Below are 22568 nucleotides of genomic sequence, written 5' to 3' on the forward strand. Positions count from 1 at the left end.
TTCTTCCTAATTATCTCAAAAATTCTCTTCGGCATTGATTTTGTTAGCATTTGTAGTTCTTCTACATCTACATCCATACTCCGCAAGCCACCTGACAGTGTGTGGCAGAGGGTACCTTGAGTACCTCTATCGGTTCTCTCTTCTATTCCAGTCTCGTATTGTTTGTGTAAAGAAGGATTGTCGGTATGCTTCTGTGTGGGCTCTAATCTCTCTCATTTTATCCTCATGGTCTCTTCGCGAGATATACATAGGAGGGAGCAATATACTGCTTGACTCTTCGGTGAAGGTATGTTCTCGAAACTTCAACAAAATCCCATACTGAGCTACTGAGCATCTCTCCTGCAGAGTCTTCCACTGGAGTTTATCTATCATTTTCGTAATGCTTTCGCGATTACTAAATGATCCTGTAACAAAGCGCGCTGCTCTCCATTGGATCTTCTCTATCTCTTCTATCAACCCTATCTGGTACGGATCCCACACTGCTGAGCAGTATTCAAGCAATGTGCAAACAAGCGTACTGTAACCTACTTCCTTTGTTTTCAGATTGCATTTTCTTAGGATTCTTCCAATGAATCTCAGTCTGGCATCTGCTTGACCGATGATCAACTTTATATGATCATTCCATTTTAAATCACTCCTAATGCGTACTCCCAGATAAATTATGGAATTAACTGCTTCCAGTTGCTGACCTGCTATATTGTAGCTAAATGATAAGGGATCTATCTTTCTATGTATTCGCAGCACATTACTCTTGTCTACATTGAGATTCAATTGCCATTCCCTGCACCATGCGTCAATTTGCTGAAGATCCTCCTGAATTTCAGTACAATTTTCCAATGTTACAACCTCTCGATATACCACAGCATCATCCGCAAAAAGCCTCAGTGAACTTCTGATGTCGTCCACAAGGTCATGTATGTATATTGTGAATAGCAATGGTTCTACGACACCCCCCTGCGGCACACCTTGTAAGGTAACAGGGAATAATATGGAACTCTTTCAAGTAATTTAAAATTTAAAGCACGGCAGCAGAGATAATATGCTGGGCAAAATAGAACAGAAAATACTTGTTTGTGTTTTGATGGACGTTGTAGTTCCGTTGGATAGTGTTTTGGTTTTCTTTTAATTGCAACGAATTATATAAGTGTGGTGATAATTTGTAAAATTATATAATGTATTTAGATTTAAGTATTTAAATATTATAAAATATTGTAAACAAATTGTGGCCATGTTTAGCAATTATTTTGACTACTGTGGTGTCATGTGACCCGACTCAGGACTGTGGATGTAAGCGGGAAAATCGGGGTTCTTTGTCGTTGGCCGTTGTGGTGGTGAGTTGGGAGCGGCAAAGTGCCGCGAGTGCAAGCATGGACGCCAGGGTATGCGAAGGAACAAAGTGAAAGTGTGTGGGTGTGAGACAAACAGTGTACGAATTGCACCGATTATTATTTGTGAACTTAAAAATGCATGGCCACAACGTTAAAGTGTTTCTTTTGAATAAATAAGTTACAATCTGAACGTGTATAGTTCAATTCACTGCTCTTCAAAAGCCAGCCAATATCAGACTCAATAATAGGGTCGCAAATGCAACCGTTTACTACCAACCCCCTTTACAGATGAGCCACGTGAAAAATAGGTAGTAAACGAGCCCGAGTACTGTTGCAATTGGGGGCTCGTCCGGGATAGGACTTTCTTCCATATTCCATAGTATTTCGGAATCGAATGTCCGTCTGATGTTAGGCTTTTGAACAGTCAGTGTGGGGGCTCTGAGCTAAATCGGTGCATTAGGAGTACTAGAATGTTTGTGCTGGACAAGATACGCGCTGCCCCGTGGTTACGCCGATATAAGGCCACCATGATTGTGAAGCAGTCAGTTACACAGTCTAATGAGTCAACCACGTGTTGCCGCGGTTAAAACCGCTGTGCTTGCCATATCCATGTGTTGCCGTGGGTAAAACAGTCGTCCGTGCCGCGATACGTGCTGCCGCGAGAAGAAACCGTCGTCCGTGCCACGTCCATGTGTTGCTACGGGTAAAGCAGTCGAAACTGTATCCGCTTGCTGCCGACGATCAACGCCGTCGTCCGTGCTACCGACCAACACTACTACATGCTGCCAGGGGCCTACGCAACGTGTTCTCGCTCCTGATTCAGTTTGCTGTGTGTCCACGCCGCCGATTAAGATTCATTGCATAGCTGTGCCGTGGAGCTCACTGCAGACGTTACGTCACACGAGGATTTAAAAGATAAGTACAGCCAGCAGCTACATTGCAAAATTGTGTCCTTTCATTAGCCATGGCCGATGAGATGCGTGAATCTCAAAGTGAAGGCGAATCAGTGGATGTTAGGAGTACCTGTAGTAGCCCTAGCATGCCAAAAGAAATAGGCTGGATACCAGGAAGTGACCTCAGCACATTTTTTTGTAAAACTTACTAGTAAATTAGGAGAAATAGACTCGAAAATAGGGAATATAAAAACTGCAATAGTTGGAGAAATGGATTCGAAAATAGGGGATATGGAATTAAGGCTTAGTGATAAAATAAAGACAGTGAGTGAAAAATTTGATCAGCTAGATCTCAAATTCACTCAAATTACAGATAAAGTTGAAAACACAGTTAAAATTGTTGAGGGAATTATTGAGAGAGTTGATGAGGTTGAAAGAGGCCTGGTAGCCAAGGTGGACACTGTGCAAAGTAATCTTGTGGGGCAGATTCAGGTACAGGAACAGAAATGCACATTATTTCAAAGACAAACAGAGGCAGACATTGAATCCATTAAGATAGGAGTGCTGGATTGCCATAAGGGAATTACTGACAATAAGAAGGAATTAGAAGGGGAAATAAATGTCTTGAGGGAAACAGTTAATACTGTGGCAGCAGGGAATGGAAATTTATTGTTGGGATATCCTCTGGGGCATGGATTTCAGTCAAAACCTTTTAATGGGGAGAATAAATACCATGCAGTTGACTTCCTAGCTGCATGTAAGGATAACTTTGTGACAGGGATGAGTGAGCAGGCAAAAATTAAATATGTTAAGAGGCAGTTGGAAGGGGGAGCTCAAACATGGGCAAACCAAAATGATGATAAATTTTGTGATTTTAAAACTTTCGAAAACCTGTTCTTGAACAAATACTGGGGCCAAGCAAAACAATTAAGATTGCAAAACGATTTTTTGAATGGATCCAGTTACAAGAGTGGAAAGGAAAGTATGAGAGAGTTCTGTGTTAGAGAACTGAATAAATTAAATCATCTGGATAGGCCACTGGGTGTATTAACAGAAATATCTACACTAAAGAGAAGATTACCAGAGCATTTGCAATGGGATTTGATTCACAGTGCAACAGATTCAGTGGAAGAATTTCTTAATTTTGTGGATAATATGGACAGGGCATTGTGCTACAGACCTAAATACATGGAACATAGGGAGAGTGGAAGGTATCATGAAAGGGGAAACAGTATTAATTATGAATACAGTAATAACCATAACAGGTGGAGAGAAGATAGAAGTAATCAGAATAATCAGGATAGAGATTGGAGAAGCACGCTACAAAGATATAACAGAAATTTTGGAGGGAGAAGAGACAATTTTGATCAAATGAGGAGTGATAGAGAAGGTATGAGAGTGGGAATGCCAGATGCAAATGGACAGGATAGGCAATCAAAAAACTAATTGATGCCTCACTTATGGTCCGCAGGGGGGCTGGTAATTATGTGAACAGGGCCAGACAAGGACATGATGGGATGAGTAATAAAGTCAGCAAGGAAAATAGGGAAATCGGGATATGTCATATGGATGCTGTCTTAGGAAATGAAAATCTATGGGGGGGGGGGGGGGGGGGGGGTTAACAATTATAGAAATACAGATAAAAGGTATAAGAGGAAAAAAGGGAACAAGGCTAATATCAGCAATGAACAGTGTGAGTTTTACATTGATGACATGTTTAAAAGGGAAGAGAAATTACAAGCAGAGGAGGACAATATTGGTTTGTGTGCAGCAAAATTCATTGAAAGATCAGAGACAGAGGTAGTTTCATCAAAAGGGGGAACAGAAGTGGATATGGAATTAAGGGGCAATGTTCACAGTAATAATGGGTGTGATGAATGGGTAGAGATGTCTATTGGAAATAGTATGGAGAATTGTGGAAAAGGTGAGGAGAGGGTTATTCAGTGTGATGTAAAGGCTAATATGAGTGGTGTATTTGACAATGTGGAAAATGCTGGTAAATTACCTACTGATAATGTTACTGTGCTTGTGGGTGCAGGTGTTAACTGTGGTAGTGATAATGACTTCAGTGTGGATATGGAAATGTGTAATGATATGGAGAATGTTGCTGTAGGTTGCCCAGAAGATAAAATTGAGACCTATGTTTTCTTAACTGATGATGCAAGCCTCAAAGATGTTAATTGTGGATGGTTAGGAAAGGAGGAGGCTGATTATGATTTGAGTGATTGGGTGTCCTATGCAAAATTACATAAAGCTTTGATGCCTGAAGAATGGGGTGAAATAAAATTTAAAATTGCCAGAAAATTGGAAGAATTAAGTGAAGAAGAGAATGTTGAGTTTGCTATTAAGGATCTGTTTGAAGGGGATACTGATGTATGTTTTGGAGAAAGACCTAAAGATATTTGCATTATGCAAGAGGAAAGCAGGAGTGAAGTAGAAAGAGATTTATTACAGGAATCAGGGCTGAACAGAGTAGAAATAGAGGTGATACAGCCAATAATTGATATCAGTGTGGGAGGAGTTGCAGATGTAGCATTATTAGACTCTGGCTCAAGTTTATCTGCAATCTCTGAATCTTTCTGGCAGCAAATTAAAGGTTTAGGATTAATAGAATTACCAGTTACAGGAGTCAAAATTAAGACAGCAACTGGGACATGTAGCAAGCCCATCAGCAGGGAAGTATTACTGGAATTTAATAGTAATGAGTATTGTTTTGATATTAGTTGCTTTGTGGTGAAGGGTTTGGCATTGAATGTAATTTTGGGCATGGACTTCTTGTACAAGTATGACTGTAGCATTTTTGTAAAGGACAGAGTGGTAGAATTTGATGCTGGTGGAAATAGACGAAGAATAAAATTTAAAGGGGAATTAAAAGGAGGTGAGACAATTACTCATTTACAAAGGCTAGAAGAGGTAGGTGATGAGATCTGCACTGAACAGCAGATACATGACAAAGTAAATGAAATGGGACATTTAAATGAGGAACAAAAGGTGCAGCTTACAGGTTTATTGTGTAAGCATAAGCATGTGTTCTCTGACAAACCTGGAAAAGTCATGGATTTCAGTTACGTTTTGAGGGTATTGCCACATGAAGTGATAAGGGCCAAACCTTATCCTATAGCAATAGATAATACAGAGAGGCTGTAAGGGCAAGGATACAGATGATGTTGAAGTGGTGCATACTGGAAATGGGGAGGAGTGAGTATTGTAATCCAATAGTAGTGGTGAAAAAGAGGGATGGTTCTATAAGAATAGTACTGGATGCAAGAAAGCTAAATAAAATAATAGTCAAAGAAAATGATCAGCCAGAGAACATGGATGAGCTGTTGCAAAAATTTTATAATGTTAAAATTCTGTCAAGTGTTGATTTGACTTCAGGGTTCTGGCAGGTGCAATTGGCTGAAGAGAGCAGAAAGTACACTGCTTTCTTATTTGAGGGCAGGACTTATATGTTTACAGTTGTGCCATTTGGTTTATCAATATCTGTAGCAGTCTTTGTAAGGGCTTTAAGTCATGTGTTGGGTGATGAACTAATGAGAAAATTGACAGTGTACGTAGATGACATTTTGATTACGAGTAGCAATTGGCAAGAGCACTGTCAGCTGTTGGAGGATGTATTCAAGGCTATATCTAAAGGGGGGATGACCCTACAGTTAAGTAAGTGTGAATTTTTTCAGGCAACATTACTATTTCTTGGTGATCAGTTAACTCCTGATGGCATTCTGCCCAATAAAGAGAAAATCAAGGCTATTGTTGACTGCAAGGTGCCAACGAACAGGAAACAATTGAAATCATTTATAGGACTATGTTCATTCTATAGGAAGTACATAAGTGATTATAGCCTGAATTCACCTAACTTATGTAGACTATTAAAGAAAAGTGTAACCTGGTGCTGGACATCTGACTGTGACCGGGAATTTAAAGCCATCAAGAATAGCTTAAAAAACAGCAAAATTTTGTTCTATCCAGATTTGTCTTTGCCTTTCTGTATTGGGGCAGACAGCTCAGATTATGGGATAGGGGCAGTGCTATTTCAGGAGAGGGTAGTAGATGGGAAGACCGAGCACAGGGCAATCGCTTTTGCAAGCAGAATGCTGTCCAAACATGAACTGATGTATGGTATCTCAGAGAAGGAACTGTTAGCCATAGTTTTTGGATTTCAGAAGTTCAGGATATATGTGGAAGGTATGAAAGTGATTGTTTGCACAGACCGTAAGGCTCTGAGCTATTTGCAAGAATGTAAGCTGTTAAATAATAGACTCATGAGATGGGCCATGTTTTTGCAGCAGTTTAACTATGAGATAAGATATATTAAGGGCACAGACAACAATGTGGCTGATGGCTTATCAAGATTACCTTTGATTGGAGAAGAACATGAAACGAATGGAGGCAAGAAAGAACTACAGATATTGTATATGAAAGGAGTGGGTGGAGAGAAGGAAATCAGATCCATCTGTAAGGACATGAGGAGACTTCAGAATGGGGACCAAACCTTGAAGTTTATCAAAACAAACTTTGGAAGTAAAGAACATGAAAAAATTGCTAAATATTATAGAATTTATAAAGGTATTTTATTTAGACGAAGAAATTTGGACAAAGAGGAGTGGAAGGTATGTTTTCCAGATGAGCATGTGGAAAAATTAATAAATTACATCCACCTTAGCCATGGGCATTATGGGGCTCAAAAATGTTTGGAAATACTGCAGGACTATGTTAGTTTTAACAACATGGCCAGGAGAGTAAAGAGACAGTTGGCTTCTTGTGACAAATGTCAAAAAGTGAAGTATAATACTATTGCAGTACAAGGAGAGATGCAGAATATTGTTCCTAAAAGAAATGGTGAACTGCTGGCTATTGATTTATTTGGGAGGCTGCCAACAGGTCGAGGGGGTGTAAAGTATGTTCTTTTAGCTGTTGATGTATTCTCAAAGTTTGTAAGGCTGTATCCACTGAAAAAGGCCACTAGCCAGAATATAATTAACTTGCTAGAGAAAGATTACTTTGTGAATGTTATAAAACCAGAGAATGTTCTGTCTGATAATGGAGCACAATTTGTATCTAGTGTGTGGGGGGAAGTTTATGCAAAGATCTGGGATGAAGCATATAAGGATTTCAGTGTATCACCTGCGGGAAACCCTGCTGAGAGGTATATGAGGGAGCTGGGTAGGCTATGTAGGACATATTGCAGTAAAAAGCATAGTACTTGGGCAGAATATATAACTGTGTTTGAGGATCTTATGAACACAGTGAAGAGTTGTGCAACAGGATTCTCACCCTATGAGCTCATGAAAGATATCAAGCCTGACAATCTAATAGCAGAAAACATAGATTTTCCTCCATCTCAAGACTTGACAAGTCAAGAGAAGATGCAGGTGGCCAGACAGCAAATGTTAAAGAAAGGACATGAGAGACAGAGGAGGCATGGAGAAAGGTATAAGACAACAAAGTTCAAGGAGGGAGATAAGGTGCTGGTGAGGAACAAGAAAAAATCCAGTGACATTGATGGCGAAATCAAAAAGTTATTTGAATTATACCATGGACCCTTTGAGATAATGGGTTGTCCACACCCTAATGCATATAGGTTGGTATATCCAGTGTCCAAAAAGCCATTTGGACTGAGAAATGTAACGGAGTTGAAAAAATATGTGGTAAAAGAATAAAGATTAAGGAAGTGAGATTCCCATGTACACTATTGTCGAGTTAAAAAAAAAAATTATTGGGGGCTATGTATACGTGTATTTATAATTGGAGTATTATTTGTGTTACTGTGTATGTTGCGATGCCATTGTTGGTGGTCAAGAAAATTCATTATACTGTATATATTTGCAATAAGGGAATCTGTTGTCCAATGGATTTGCACAACTGGTGTGGGTGTGATAAAAGCCTTGTTGAAAGTCATACGGGAACTGAAACCTACTGTACATATAGTCTATTTCTGTATAAATATGTGGAGAATATAGGAGGGAGGAAATCTGCAAATAGTTTGTTAAAAAAAATAGTTGAGATTTTTATTAAAATTTCTAATGTATCTGTGGCACCTGGAGTTGATACTGGTGCGTGGGGGTAGAAGTGTCGGAGGTCCTGATCTGGGAACATTTGAAGGGTGAAATAGAATATATTTAACTATGCCATGTTTGTGTTTGATTTGTGTGCATGTTTGTCATTTGTACAAACCTCAATAAGAACTGATCAGTGAAAACAGGATGTTCCAGGGAGGATTTGGATAGCCTGATTCCTGGGAAATGTGGGTCTGCATGTCTAGGCAAGATTTATGAGGATTTGATTAAATTTTGATAGGATGACTTGGCTAATGAGAGGAAGTACAGTGCTGTTGGCTGACAAGTTTGGAAAGACTGTATTCCAATGCATAAACCTGTGAACACAAGGATCTGGTTACAACAACTTCGTGCAACTTACAGAAACAACTGTGTAAAAAGTGGAAGTGTTAATGTGCAGTGAGTGGGCAACCTACATATAGACTAACATGGGCATTTATTTTGCCTGCCCAGTCACTCAATAGGATACTATCTAATTGTATATTTGAGTTGGATACGTTGTTGGATTATGTATGTATGTTTCCTAATGACAGTACATACACTGATTAACTCACCACTATAACACTGTTCTACGTGTTTTGGTGCCATTATAGTTATAATTAAAATGTTTAATATATAAAGTAATATGGGTTCACTCCATTTGGTGCTACTTCATGTTGCCGTTACTAAGGTAATGTCTCCATGAAGTGGGGGTATGTAAGGTAACAGGGAATAATATGGAACTCTTTCAAGTAATTTAAAATTTAAAGCACGGCAGCAGAGATAATATGCTGGGCAAAATAGACCGGAAAATACTTGTTTGTGTTTTGATGGACGTTGTAGTTCCGTTGGATAGTGTTTTGGTTTTCTTTTAATTGCAACGAATTATATAAGTGTGGTGATAATTTGTAAAATTATATAATGTATTTAGATTTAAGTATTTAAATATTATAAAATATTGTAAACGAATTGTGGCCATGTTTAGCAATTATTTTGACTACTGTGGTGTCATGTGACCCGACTCAGGACTGTGGATGTGAGCGGGAAAATCGGGGTCCTTTGTCGTTGGCCGTTGTGGTGGTGAGTTGGGAGCGGCAAAGTGCCGCGAGTGCAAGCATGGACGCCAGGGTATGCGAAGGAACAAAGTGAAAGAGTGTGGGTGTGAGACAAACAGTGTACGAATTGCACCGATTATTATTTGTGAACTTAAAAATGCATGGCCACAACGTTAAAGTGTTTCTTTTGAATAAATAAGTTACAATCTGAACGTGTATAGTTCAATTCACTGCTCTTCAAAAGCCAGCCAATATCAGACTCAATAATAGGGTCGCAAATGCAACCGTTTACTACCAACCCCCTTTACAGATGAGCCACGTGAAAAATAGGTAGTAAACTCTTACTTCGGAAGACTTCTCTCCATTGAGAATGACATGCTGTGTTCTGTTATCTAGGAACTGTTCAATACAATCACACAGTTGGTGTGATAATCCATATGCTCTTACTTTGTTCATCAAACGACTGTGGGGAACTGTATCGAACGCCTTGCGGAAGTCAAGAAACACGGCATTTACCTGTGAACCCGTGTCTAATGCACTCTGAGTCTCGTGGACGAATAGCGAATTGCAGTGAAACTGTCACCCACTATCGTGTATCACAACTTTCACCTCACATACAGCCTCAAATTACCTTCCATTGCAATAAACATGGCTTGCAAGTATTCCCCAATGGTCTTCCTTGGGTTTCATATCTGGGCTACCTGCAAGCCAGGGCAATACATCATGTCTTTATCTTCAAATCAGTTTTGGTTGTAGCAGAAACATGCACAGGTGCATTATCTTGTTCAAACTTTAGACTTCCGTTCCCTAGGCCCTCATACATTATAATCAATTCTGTCTCTAGCATCTCAGTGTACATGTTAGAGCTCATTGTAGTGTTCAGTTGAGCAATGCATGACTTTAACACTTCCACTCCCAAGATTTCTGTCCATTCTTACCTGCTGCTCTGTTCTCATATCATGCCAATAACACTGAAATCCATCCAGTCCATTTAAATTGAACATCTTCTCATCATTGAAGATCACTTTATCACAATCTTAAGTCCATGACAAATATTGTTCAGCAAACTTCAGTCTAGCCTATTTATGTTTGGATATTACAACAGGTTTGTGCAGTAATTTTTTGAATACAGTATTTTTGTCATTTGACAAAATTTGTCATACACCTCTGGCAGTCCATAACAAATGTAAATCAACAACAAGCGTGCGCGCACGCGTTGGTGCACGCATGCGTGCGCGCGTGCGCGCGACGTTGCGCGCGTGCGCGCGACGTTGCACGCGTGCGCGAACGCGCGCGCGTGCACGCGATGTTGCACGCGTGCGCGCGCGCGATGTTGCACGCGTGCGCGCGCGCGATGTTGCACGCGTGCGCGCGCGCGATGTTGCACGCGTGCGCGCGCGCGATGTTGCACGCGTGCGCGCGCGCGATGTTGCACGCGTGCGCGCGCGCGCGCACACACACACACACACACACACACACACACACACACACACACACACACACACACACACAGCATTTGTACTGAATTCCACCCTTTACAACCTGATGTCAAATGTGATACTGTTTGTCAGCACACTGGATCTCATACTATTTCATATACACTGTGCACAACTATTCCAGCCAACAATGTTACTTTTCCTACAAATATCCACTACTGTACAACAACCTGCTTTGTCAATTGCCTGAAGTCGCCTGTCCATTGCATACACCAGTACTGGTAGGACATTCAGTGGTACATCATCATTCCAGGACCACCAGTTCATGCATGATTTCATCATATGCATCCAGAAAAGCTAAAGATCAGAAATCAAGAGTTCTCTTTCGTGTTAGTACAAGGGATATTGCCCTTTAAGTAGTAGCTGGGCCTCTTTACTCCTTATTGTCCCTGAGAAGTATAACAGGTGACACCCTTGTGGTGACTATTGTCACCTTAACACCAGAATGATACCTAATCATTAGCTTGTGCAACATAATGAAGACTTTGATAAAAAATTATTTAACTGGACAGATAAACAAATCTACTCACCAAGTGGCAGCAGAACACACACATAAAAGACTGTTGTGATTGACAAGCTTTTGGAGCCAGTGGCTCCTTCAGGCAGATGGGTTGAAGGGGAAGGAAGAAGAGTGAAGGAAAACGACTGGAGAGGTCTAGTAAAAGGGGTAGATTTTGGGAAAGTCACCCAGAACTGTGGGTCAGGGGGGTCTTACCATAAGAGATCAGAAGGAAAGACTGATTGTTGGGGACTGCATCAGATGAGATTTGAAAATCTGAGAGCTTAAAGGTGGAAGACGGGGTAATATGCAAGACAGAGATTACTACTAAAACATAATGCATGAGTTGATAAAGGTGAGAGGCAAAGTGCATTGTACATAACAGAGGTGGGAGGGGGCAGTGAAAAATAGACGGAAAAGACAATGAAAGATGTAGGAAATTAAAACAAGAGTGAAGCAAAGAGTAGTCACAGTGAAGAAAAGCTGAGATGGAAGAAATTAATGTAAATTTTCGTTGTTATAATGAAGACTTTGCTGTGCACAATCATGGTAATATTGCTTTTTCCCTGACCGACCTCATCCATGCTTTTCTTCATATACCAATTGCACTGGAAGATGTACCCAAAACTGCTGTTTGTACCTCATTCAGACTTTTGCTATTCAAACTGTGCAGTGCTGCCCGGATTTTCCAGTACTTCATACAAGAAGTAATTAGAGATTTAGAGTTTGGTTATGGGTACATTGATGAGCTGTTGGTAATGTCATCTAGTGTGGCAAAGAACCTAGCACACCTACAACAACTGTTTCCTGGACCACAAGAACATGGTTTAGTGATTAACCCACAAAAATGTGCCTTCAGAATGATGGAAGTAAAATTCCCAGGGTACCTCATCAATGCACAAGGAATCCTGCCACCTGAAGACAGTGTGGAAGCTATTTCTGAGTCCCCCCAGGCGCACTACAATATAAGTCTTGGGCTTGATGAAGTGCTAGAAGGTTCACCTGAACTTGGAGCTATGCTGGTGGTTTGACGAAAAAATCATCCTTGGCCAGAGTCAACGCTGTTATTGCAGAAGCTGCATAGTTAGCTCATCCTCTTCCTGACACACTTCTTGCCATTATTGTGGACACATCAGCAACTGAAACTAGTGCTGTGTCACAGCAATGCATATGTTATGACTGTACTTTTGAACATGTTTTCTCAGAACTGTCTTGAGCAGCTAGATCGGTAGCCCACATGCAGTGGAAATATCTTAGACCCTGAAGCTACAAACAGGCCAGACCTTATCAGCAACAACAGTATAGAAACAGGGATTAGTTATCATGACGTCGTTATAGCAACTATGGTTACAAAAGTTAATCAGTCAAGGAGGCTAGGAGAGTTTTCCTGTGGGAAAGAGCAGATAAGCACTCTTTAACATCTCATGTACACAGTGAACTGACATCACTTAGTTCCAGTAAGATGGATGTAGAGGAATTATGAGCAAAGTTTATGCAGATTGTAAATCGTGGTCTGGAAACTATGTGCTTAGTAAGTGGATTAAGGATGGAAAAGACCCACCATGATTTAACAATGAAATTTGGAAAATGGCAAGGAAGCAAAGGCTGTTGCACTCTCGGTTCAAAAGAGAATGACCAAATGACAACAGGCAAAGGTTAGTAGAGATTTGTTCATCTGTGAAAAGATCTATGCATGAAGCATACAACTACTTCCACTGTCATACCTTAGCAAGACTTGTCTGAGAGCCCAAGAAAATTCTCGTCCTATGTAAAATCACTAAGCAGTTCTAAGGTTTCCATCCAGTTAATCATTGACCAGTCTGATGTGGCAGCTGAAGATAGTAAAACAAAAGCCAGAGTTTTAAATTTCACATTTAAGAACTAATTCACACAGAAGACTCATAGAAACATATCGTCATTTGACAATCTTACAGGCTCTCATATGGATGACATAGTAATAAGCATCCCTAATAGAGAAAAAACTGAAAGATTTGAAAACAGATAAGTCACTAGGCCCAGACATAATCCCAGTTTGGTTTCACAAACAGTAATCTACAGCAATGGCCCATTACTTAGCTTGCATTTATCGTAAATACCTCACCCTGTGTAAAATCCCAAGTGAATGAAAAAAGTGCAAGTGACTCCTATATAAACTGAAGAGCCAAAGAAACTGGTACACCTGCCTAATGTCATGTAGGGCCCCCACAGGCATGCAGAAACACCACAGCAAGACATGACATGCACTTGACTAATGTTTGAAGTAGTGCTGGAGGGAACTGACACCATGAATCCTGCAGGGCTGTCCATAAATCCATAAGAGTATGAGGGGGTGGAGATCTCTTCTCAACAGCACGTTGCAAGGCATCCCAGATATGCTCAACAATGTTCATGTCTGGACCCACTCTGTTGCAGCCCTGGACATGTGGGGTGTCTCATTGCTCTGCTGGAATTTCCCAAGTCTGTCAGAATGCACAATGGACATTAATAGGTGTAGGTGATCAGACTGGATACTTACCTACGTGTCACCTGTCAGAGTCATATCTAGGCATATCAGGGGTCCCATATCACTCCAACTGCACATACCCCACACCATTACAGAGCCCCCACCAGCGCTTGAACAGTCCCTTGCTGACTTGCAGGGTCCATGGATTCATGCGCTTGATACAATCTGATCAAGATTCGTCCAACCAGGCAACATGTTTCCAGTCACCAACAGTCCAATGTCAGTGTTGAGGAGCCCAGGTGAGGTGTAAAGCTTTGTGTCATGCAGTCATCAAGGGTATAGTAGTGGGCCTTCAGCTCTGAAAGCCCATATCAACAATGTTACACTGAATCGTTCACATGCTGACACTTGTTGGTGGCCCAGTACTGAAATCTTCAGCAATTTGTGGAAGGGTTGCACTTCTGTCACGCTGAATGATTCTCTTCAGTTGTTGTTGGTCCTTTTCGTGCAGGATCTTTTTCTGGCCACAGCAATGTCTGAGATTTGGTGTTTTACTGGATTTCTGATATTCACAGTACACTCATGTAACGATCATACAGGAAAATCCCCACTTCATCACTACCTCGAAGATGCTGTGACACATCACTCATGTACCAACTATAACCTCACATTCAAACTCATTTAAATCTTGATAACCTGCTTTTGTAGCAGTAGTAACCGATCTAACAACTGCACTAGACTCTTGTTTTCTTATATAGGTGTTGCCGACCGCAGCACGATATTCTGCCTGTTTACAGATCTCTGTATTTGAATATGCCTGCCTATACCAGTTTCTTTGGCACTTCAGTGTATAAGAAGGTGAACGGAACAGACCCACAAAATAACAGACCAATATTCCTAACATCAGTTTCCTGCAGAATCTGTGAACATATTCTCAGTTAGAATATAATGAATTTTCTTGAGACTGAGAATCAGTGAGTTAGAGAGCATTACTTGTGCAAAACTCAGCTTGCCCTTTTCTCACATGATATACTGCAAACTATGGATGAAGGGAAACAGGCAGATTCCATATTTTTACATTTCTGGAAAGCATTTGACATGGTGCTCCACTGCATACTGTTAATGAAGGTACAAGCATATGGAATAGGTTCTGAGTTATGTGAGTGGCTCAAAGACTTTTTAAGTCATAGAAACCAGTATGTTGTCCTTGATGAAGAGTGTTTATCAGAGACAAGGATGTTGTCAGTTGTGCCTCAGGGAAGTGTGATAAGATAGTTATTATTTTCTTTATACATAAAATGGTCTGGCAGATGAGGTGGACAGCAATTTGTGGTTGTTTGCTGATGATGCTGTGGTATACAAGCAGGTGTCAAAGCTGATTGACTGTAGGAGGATAAAAGATGACTTAGACAAAATTTCTAGTTGGTGTAATAAATGGCAGCTAACTCTAAATATAGAAAAACTTAAGTTAATGCAGATGAGAAAGAAAAACAAACCCTAATGTTCAGATACAGCATTAGTAGTGTTCTTCTTGACACAGTCACATTGTTTAAATATGTGGGCACAATGTTGCAGAGAGGTATTAAATGGAATGAGCATGTGAGAATTGTGGTAGGGAAGGTGAATAGTGCACTTCAGTTTATTGTGAGAATTTTGGGAAAGTGTGGTTCCTCTATAAAGTAGACTGCATATAGGACACTAGTGCCACCCATTCTTGAGTGCTGCTAAAGTTTTTGGGTTCCATAGTAGGTCAGATTAAAAAGGAAGACATAAAAGCAGTTCATAGGTGAATGTGCTAGATTTGTTACTGGTAGTTTTGAACAATACGAAAGTGTTAAAGAGATGCTTGAGGAACTCAAATGGGAATTTCTGGAGGGAAGGTGGTGTTCATTTCGAGGAACACTACTGAGAAAATTTAGAGAACTGGCATTTAAAGCTGCCTAAGAATGATTCTACTGCCACCCACATACATTTTGCATAAGGACTACAAAGATAAGAGATGAGAAATGAGGACTCATTTGGAGTTATACAGTAATTTTTCTGTCACTCTGTTTGCAACTGAAACAGGAAAGGAAATGACTAGTAGTGGTACAGGGTATCCCCACAACATGTCATACAGTGGTTTGCAGAGTATGTACCGGTATATAGATGTAGATGTAGGCTGTCAGCCAAAAGCTTTCTTCAGCAAAAGATCATCACCTTCCAAAGCAAATTGCCCAATGTATGACTCTGACCTCTACGTGGCATATATCTCAAAAAAAAAAAAAAAAAAGGGTCACATGCTTGAAAGTAGATATTTTACACTTTTTACAGACCATAAGCCACTCGTGTTTGCTTTCTGTCAGAAGCCAGACGAGGCATCACGCTGCCAATTGTGACATATTTAAGGTGAGCAGAATGGACTAGCAGAAGCACTGTCTCACACTGATGCTATTGTGAAGGAACTTGACTCCATAGAACTTGCCAATGCCCAGGAAGGAGGCGGCAAACAGAAGGTATGCCTCAAAACAGTTTCAGGCTTACAGCTGCAATGTATTCACATACCAAGCTCGAACATAGTGCATTACTGTGATGTATTAACACCACAAGCATGACCATTCATTGTCATATTTCTGCAAACAAGTAATTTCCTTTCTTCACAGCCTCTTCCACCCAGGAGTAAGGGCGCTACTGTACGACTTGTGAAGAATGCTTTTATTGGCCAGATGTTGAGAAAGATTGCAAGGCACTGATTTTCTAGTGCTGCACTTGTCAGTTAATCAAAACAACTTGGCACATTACAGCTCTGCTCAGTCCTTCATCCCAACAAATCAATGATTTGAGCATGTCCACATGACATCATTGGACCTGTGCCACCATCAGAAGGGTACCATTACTGCCTGACAGCGACTGATTGTTTCTCTTATTGGTCTGAAATCTATTCTATAAAAGATGCAACGACAGCAGCTGTAACACAGCTTTCTGTTGTGAGTGGATCCCATGGTTCATTATTCATCTCCATGTCACTATCAACCAAGTCAAACAGTGCATGTCATATCTCTTAAAAGTGCACTCAGCTTTGCTTGGTAGGAATGTATTCGAACCTGTGTCTACTACCCCACTCTACTCCCCACTACTAATGGTCTCTTGGAGCAACTCCATCAACAGCTAAAGGTCTCAGTCAGATGCCATGCCACAGGCCATTGGACTTACAGCCTCCCTGTTGTGCTACTATGCCTCTGGACAGCTTTCAAAGAAGATCTCAACACAACAGTGGCAGAATTAGTGTACGGACAAACACTTCAACTACCACAACTTCTTTGGTGACACACACATCCAACAGTATTATTGAAGCCTCAAACTTTGTGCAATGTCTGCACTTGCAGATCCACAAGTTCCATCTTGCCATTTCAAAAGAACATTCTACCCAGTGACCATTTGCTTCCTGAAGACTTACAGTCACAGTCAAGGGTTATTGTCTAACATGATGCCATTTGAAAACCTTTCCATCCACCATATGAAGATCCATACAAAATATTGGCACACCATGACAAAACATTTGATACTGATATCAGTCAATCTACAATTACAATATCCATTGACAGACTCTAGCCATCCTTTAGCCTAGCTGAGACTTACATCACTACAGGTGCAGCAGCTAATACTGAGATTCTACTGACAAGCGATTCTACAATGACGCTGGACACATCCAGTCTTCCACTGCCACTGCCTCCAAGTAAACCTCATGTCACAACTCATTTGGAGCACCGTGTACGTTTCAACCCCAAATATCGTTCACAAATGGGGAAAGGGGGGAGGGGGGTGTAGTGATGTGGACAGTGGACCATCTGCTGCTACATTTCATGCACACAGTGTAAACTCTCTAATTCTTCATTGTTCCTCTGAACTACAAACAAATGATAGATATTGATTCTCAATGTAGTCTTACAATTATGTATTGTAATTAATTACATATGTTGTGTTGAACAAATAAATTGTATTTATGAACAACAGTTATCTGTGTATTTCATCAGCTGATCCCTCATGTGCAACACATTGGAAGAAATCTCCATCAGTATGCTGACCTGTAACTTAAGAAAGCCATGTTATACTATAGCCACAATGTGAGAAAACAATTCTTTCTGTCCATTTGGTTTCGAACAAACTGAAAGATAATCAGGTGTAGTATCCCATCTTTAGAAGCAGAGTACTAGTTCGGGTTGGGTTAGGATAGCAGAGGCAATTAGACAGATCCTTTTCCTGGTATTGGCAATTTAGAAAAACCACAGGAAATATAAATCTGGAATTCTGGCCCTTCCATCTTAATCACAAAACTTCCACATTAAACTGGCCCAAAAATAAATGAGCAGATTGCATATTTCTATTGGACATGTAAAAGAGTAACCTCAGATTTTAGAGGCTTGTGTTTTCCTTATTTGTGTATAAATTCTTCTGTCATGTAAATGACAAGACATCAATATAGCTCCATTGGTCATTTTTCAACTACCATCTCTGGTGTCTTTCTTCATTTTTTATTAGTTTTTCATCATAACACTTGAGAACTACACAGATGAGCTAAAAAATTATGACCACCTACTTAAAAGCGTGTCGGTTTGCCTCTGGCACGCAATTCAGCAGTGATTGTGCCATCCATAGATTTGAGAAGTACTCGACAGGTTTACAGAGGTTTGTGACACCAGATGCCTATGCATAGGTCACACACTTCCGATAATTTATGGGCAGTTGGTTCGTGGGTGTGGAACATTCCAGTTGGGTTTCATTGGATTCAGATAAGTTGAATTTGATGGCCAAGATGTCAGCGTGAGTTCACTATCATGCTCCTCACACCACTGCAGCACAGTTATCCTGCTGGAAGATGCCATCACTGTTGGAGAAGACATCAAACATAGGGGGTTACAGATGGTCCCTAATAATGTTGATATAGTCAACAGTTGTCACAGCGCCCTCAATTACTATTGCAGGTCCCATGGAAGCCCAGATGAATATCCCCCATAACATAATACTGCTCCCACCAGCCTGCATCCAAGACGCACTGCATGTTTCGAGCAGCCATTCACCTGGCTGAAAGTGTATCTGGAATGACCATCGACCTGGTTAACAATAAATAGGATTCATCTGCCTAGGCAACACAATTCCATTGCTCCTTGATCCTACCTTGATGATCCCATGCCTACTGTAACCATAACTGATGATGATGTTGGGTCCTCTGCTGCGGAACACTGTGTTAACACTGAGCGCTGAACTGTGTGCTCCAAAACACTTTCACCAGCGCCAGCACTTTACTCTATTGTCAGATCTGCAACACATCATCATCTATCCTGCTTTATAGAGTGGGCAAGCCTCCAATCCGTATGTTCTGTGATGAGGTATGGACGTCCAACTTCTTGCCACCTACTCATAGTTTCAGCATTCTTAAACCACTTTCCATAGATGCTCACAACAGTAGCATGCCAATAACTGCCCAGCTTCACCATTTCTGAGATGCTTGCTCCCAGACACTGAGCCACAATCTGGCTTTTGTCAAAGTCACTTGAGTCATCGGATTTTCACATTTGCGCCACTTTTCGTCACTAGAGTTCATCTCTGCTCCACTCACATACTTCTCTTACCAGGTCATGTTCCCTCAGTGCCACCAGTTAGCATACAACCTTGCTGTGGTCATAATGTTTTGGCTCATCAGTGCAAATTAATGGGTTGGAACTCATCTGTCATAAATTTATGTAAAAAAGGAATTTACATATTTTCACTGAACACAAGTAGAGACTAATGTTTATATACATTTAATTAGCCTAATTTGCTATATTCCAAATGGTTTGTGGACAAAGTGGAAGGCTTATGACATAAGTTTCTGCCACAGTAGACAAATTATTATATCAATTTTATTTAATCAAATTTTATAATAATTTATAAAATCTTTCTTTATAATGCCAGACTGGTGCTCCTTGGAAAACTACATCTCTACACTGCTGCTCAAGAGTCCCAGAACAAGCCAGAAAATCTGATAAACCGAGTGAAGAATCGAGCTGGTATTCTTGATTCAAGACCTCCAGTCTGTCTAGAGTGTTTGGACGAGTTTTGTGATGGAACTGCCTGTCAAGATTTCCTTTATGATTCCTTTTTTCGCTGTGATATAAATAAAGATGAAGAAGATGTAATGAAATTGAATGGGAACTCTGCATCTCGGTCCAAGAACCAGGGAAAGAAACATAGAGGCCAAAAGGGAAAGGCCATGGGAACAGGAACAGGTAAACGATGGAAGAAAGGAAAGAAGAGGCGAAAAAAAAGCAAAACAAATAATACAGAAGAGAAAGAATAGTGGCTTTGGTGCAAACTCAGTGTCAATATTATCAACATTATTTTTAAATTTCTTTCTTAGTTGTAAATATAGTTAGGACCTACTTTTTGAGGAAATTTTCCAAATAGAAATGTATCTGAGAAAATAAAAAAAAGTGTAGTATCTTAGCAGAAAGAACACATATAAGCAGTTTTAGAGACCGAAAAGTATCTGATAAGATAATAGTGTTCACTTATAAACAGATGCAACACACAAATCTTTAACTTCCAGAAAGAACTAATCAGATGCTGAAATCAAACTACGTATCAGTACTAGGGCGAATACAGGAAGTACTCATTTTAAAGTGTGAGTTCCAAGCAAGGTCACTTGCAATGGGAAAAAATACATTAAAATTAATGTTAAGTCAAATGCTACTTTACAAAAGTAAAAACAGAAGTAAAAAATGTCATATTTTAATCACAAAATGGCAAAAGGGTAAATAATAATCATGTATGAAAAGAAAATTATGTGTTATGCAGATTTAAAAAATATATATATTTCAGCTAGACAACCATTATATTCTCATAGTGATTACCATTTATTAATGTTAACATTTTCATTTCAAGAACAAATAATTTCATAATTAGGATGAAATGACAAGAGCATAAGGATACAGAACTCAGTACATTCAGAAATGTTACGTCTGTATTTCACATCTGCAGTTGTGTAAGGTATTTCTTTTCTCAAGACAAATTTTAAAAAACTCATTGTATGCAGCAGCATAACAAACACACAAATGAAAATGTTTTGTGCCTTTTCTCAAATAAAATAAAATTAATTAATATATTATGAAATATAGCTGTAAAAACTTTTTTAATGTGTAGATTTGAATAATGTTCTCAAAAAAATAAGATTTCCTTACAAAATCATTATGTATGTGTATAAAAAATAGATTAACACTTATTTATATTTCCTTCATGTGTAATGTGGTTATGTTACATCTCATGTAGAGGGCAGTGTGCCATTGTTAAAATACTATCATACACGATATTGGAAATATTGTTTTAGTACACTTTATTTGTCACACCTACACTGACAGTGACTGAAATTTTCTACATGTCATGTTTGGTATTTCTGTTACATATAAAAAATAAACACCATCCCAAACAGACCTTGAAGGCCCAATGATACCAACGAACTGCCATGTCATTCTAAGCCCTTAGGCGTCAATGGATGCGGATACAGAGGGGCATGTGTTCAGCACATTGCTCTCCTTGCCATTGTCACTTTTCATGTCCAGTTTCTATAACACATAGGTATTTTTTTTTTTTAAAAAAAAAAAGAGATGACATCATATCCTGCAATATAAGTATGAATATGTCTCCATGAATAACAAGTTTAAATCTTGCAATGGGAGGATACATATGTGATAGCAATTTACATGGATACTCTGCATGTCACAGGCAGAGGGTTCATCAAACTACCTTCACAATGATTCTCTATTATTTCAGTCTTGAACAGTGTGCAGAAAAAACCAACACTTATATCTCTCTGTGCGAGCTCTGATTTCCCTTATTTTAGTATGATGATCATTTCTCCCTATGTAGGTCAGTGTCAACAAAATATTTTTGCATTCGGAGAAGAAACTTGGCGACTGAAATTTTATGAGAAGAGTCTGCCACAGCGAACAATGGCTTTGTTTAATGATGTCCACCCTAAATCTTGTATCATGTCAGTAACACTCTCTGCCGTATTTCACGATAATACAAAATGTGCTGCTGTTCTTTGAAGTTTCTCAATGAACTCTGTTAATCCTATCTGGTAAGGATCCCAGACCATGTAACAGTACTTCAAAAGAGGATGGAAAAGCATATCGTAGGCAAGTCTTGTTATACCGTGATGTTTAGTTTATGAAAATAATTTGTTTATGTGAATACATAGCTGCGTCCAGTATTCATTTTCACTTTTCTGCAGAGTATGAATTGATTTGAAACTTCCGGGACTCAAGTGTGGGACCTTTGCCTTTCCCCGGCAAGTGTTCTAATGACTGAGCTATACAAGCATGACTCAGAACCCACACTCACAGTTTTACTTCCACAGTACCTCATCTCCTACCTTCCAAACTTCTCAGATGTTCTCCTGCATGCTGTAGGAATGTTTCTCTACTTAATTAGCTAAGATAACAACAAAATTGTGAAATAAGGCATGACAGGTGCTGAACAGAGCTCAATGACTGCAAGTGGTTAAGAAATAACATTTATTAAACAAATAAACTGCTACAAAAAAAAACATGAATAGTCACAAATTTAACAGGTATTGGCAAAAGACACTCACCAATGTGATAGCATTAGATAAAAGCGCAAGAATAGCAGACATGAAACAAATTCACTGGCATAGTAAGAATAGCAGACACTGAACAAAGTCACAACTTGTCCAGAGTATCCATCAGCATGACAAAGATTTTTGTTGATGTGGGGAGTGGAATTAATCATCCCTCACAAAAGAAATGGTCTGGGCAAGATCAGAACCAAAGGCATACACTTAA

General features: G+C 39.8%; 1 protein-coding gene across 5 annotated transcripts in view; it reads left to right on the forward strand.

Annotated features, from left to right (window-relative positions):
- LOC126253191 (uncharacterized) overlaps nt 1-20690 on the forward strand; it is a 181147-nt gene extending 160457 nt beyond the window's left edge. For all 5 annotated transcript variants that reach the window (XM_049954355.1, XM_049954356.1, XM_049954357.1 and 2 more), the window contains one exon: nt 19681-20690. In XM_049954355.1, the coding sequence (XP_049810312.1) occupies nt 19681-20065 (385 nt within the window). In that variant the 3' untranslated portion in view covers nt 20066-20690. The remainder of the gene's footprint in view (nt 1-19680) is intronic.
- Nucleotides 20691-22568: the final 1878 nt, after the last annotated feature.

Source organism: Schistocerca nitens, chromosome 4, assembly GCF_023898315.1.
Source record: "Schistocerca nitens isolate TAMUIC-IGC-003100 chromosome 4, iqSchNite1.1, whole genome shotgun sequence".
NCBI classification, from domain to species: Eukaryota; Metazoa; Arthropoda; class Insecta; order Orthoptera; family Acrididae; genus Schistocerca; species Schistocerca nitens.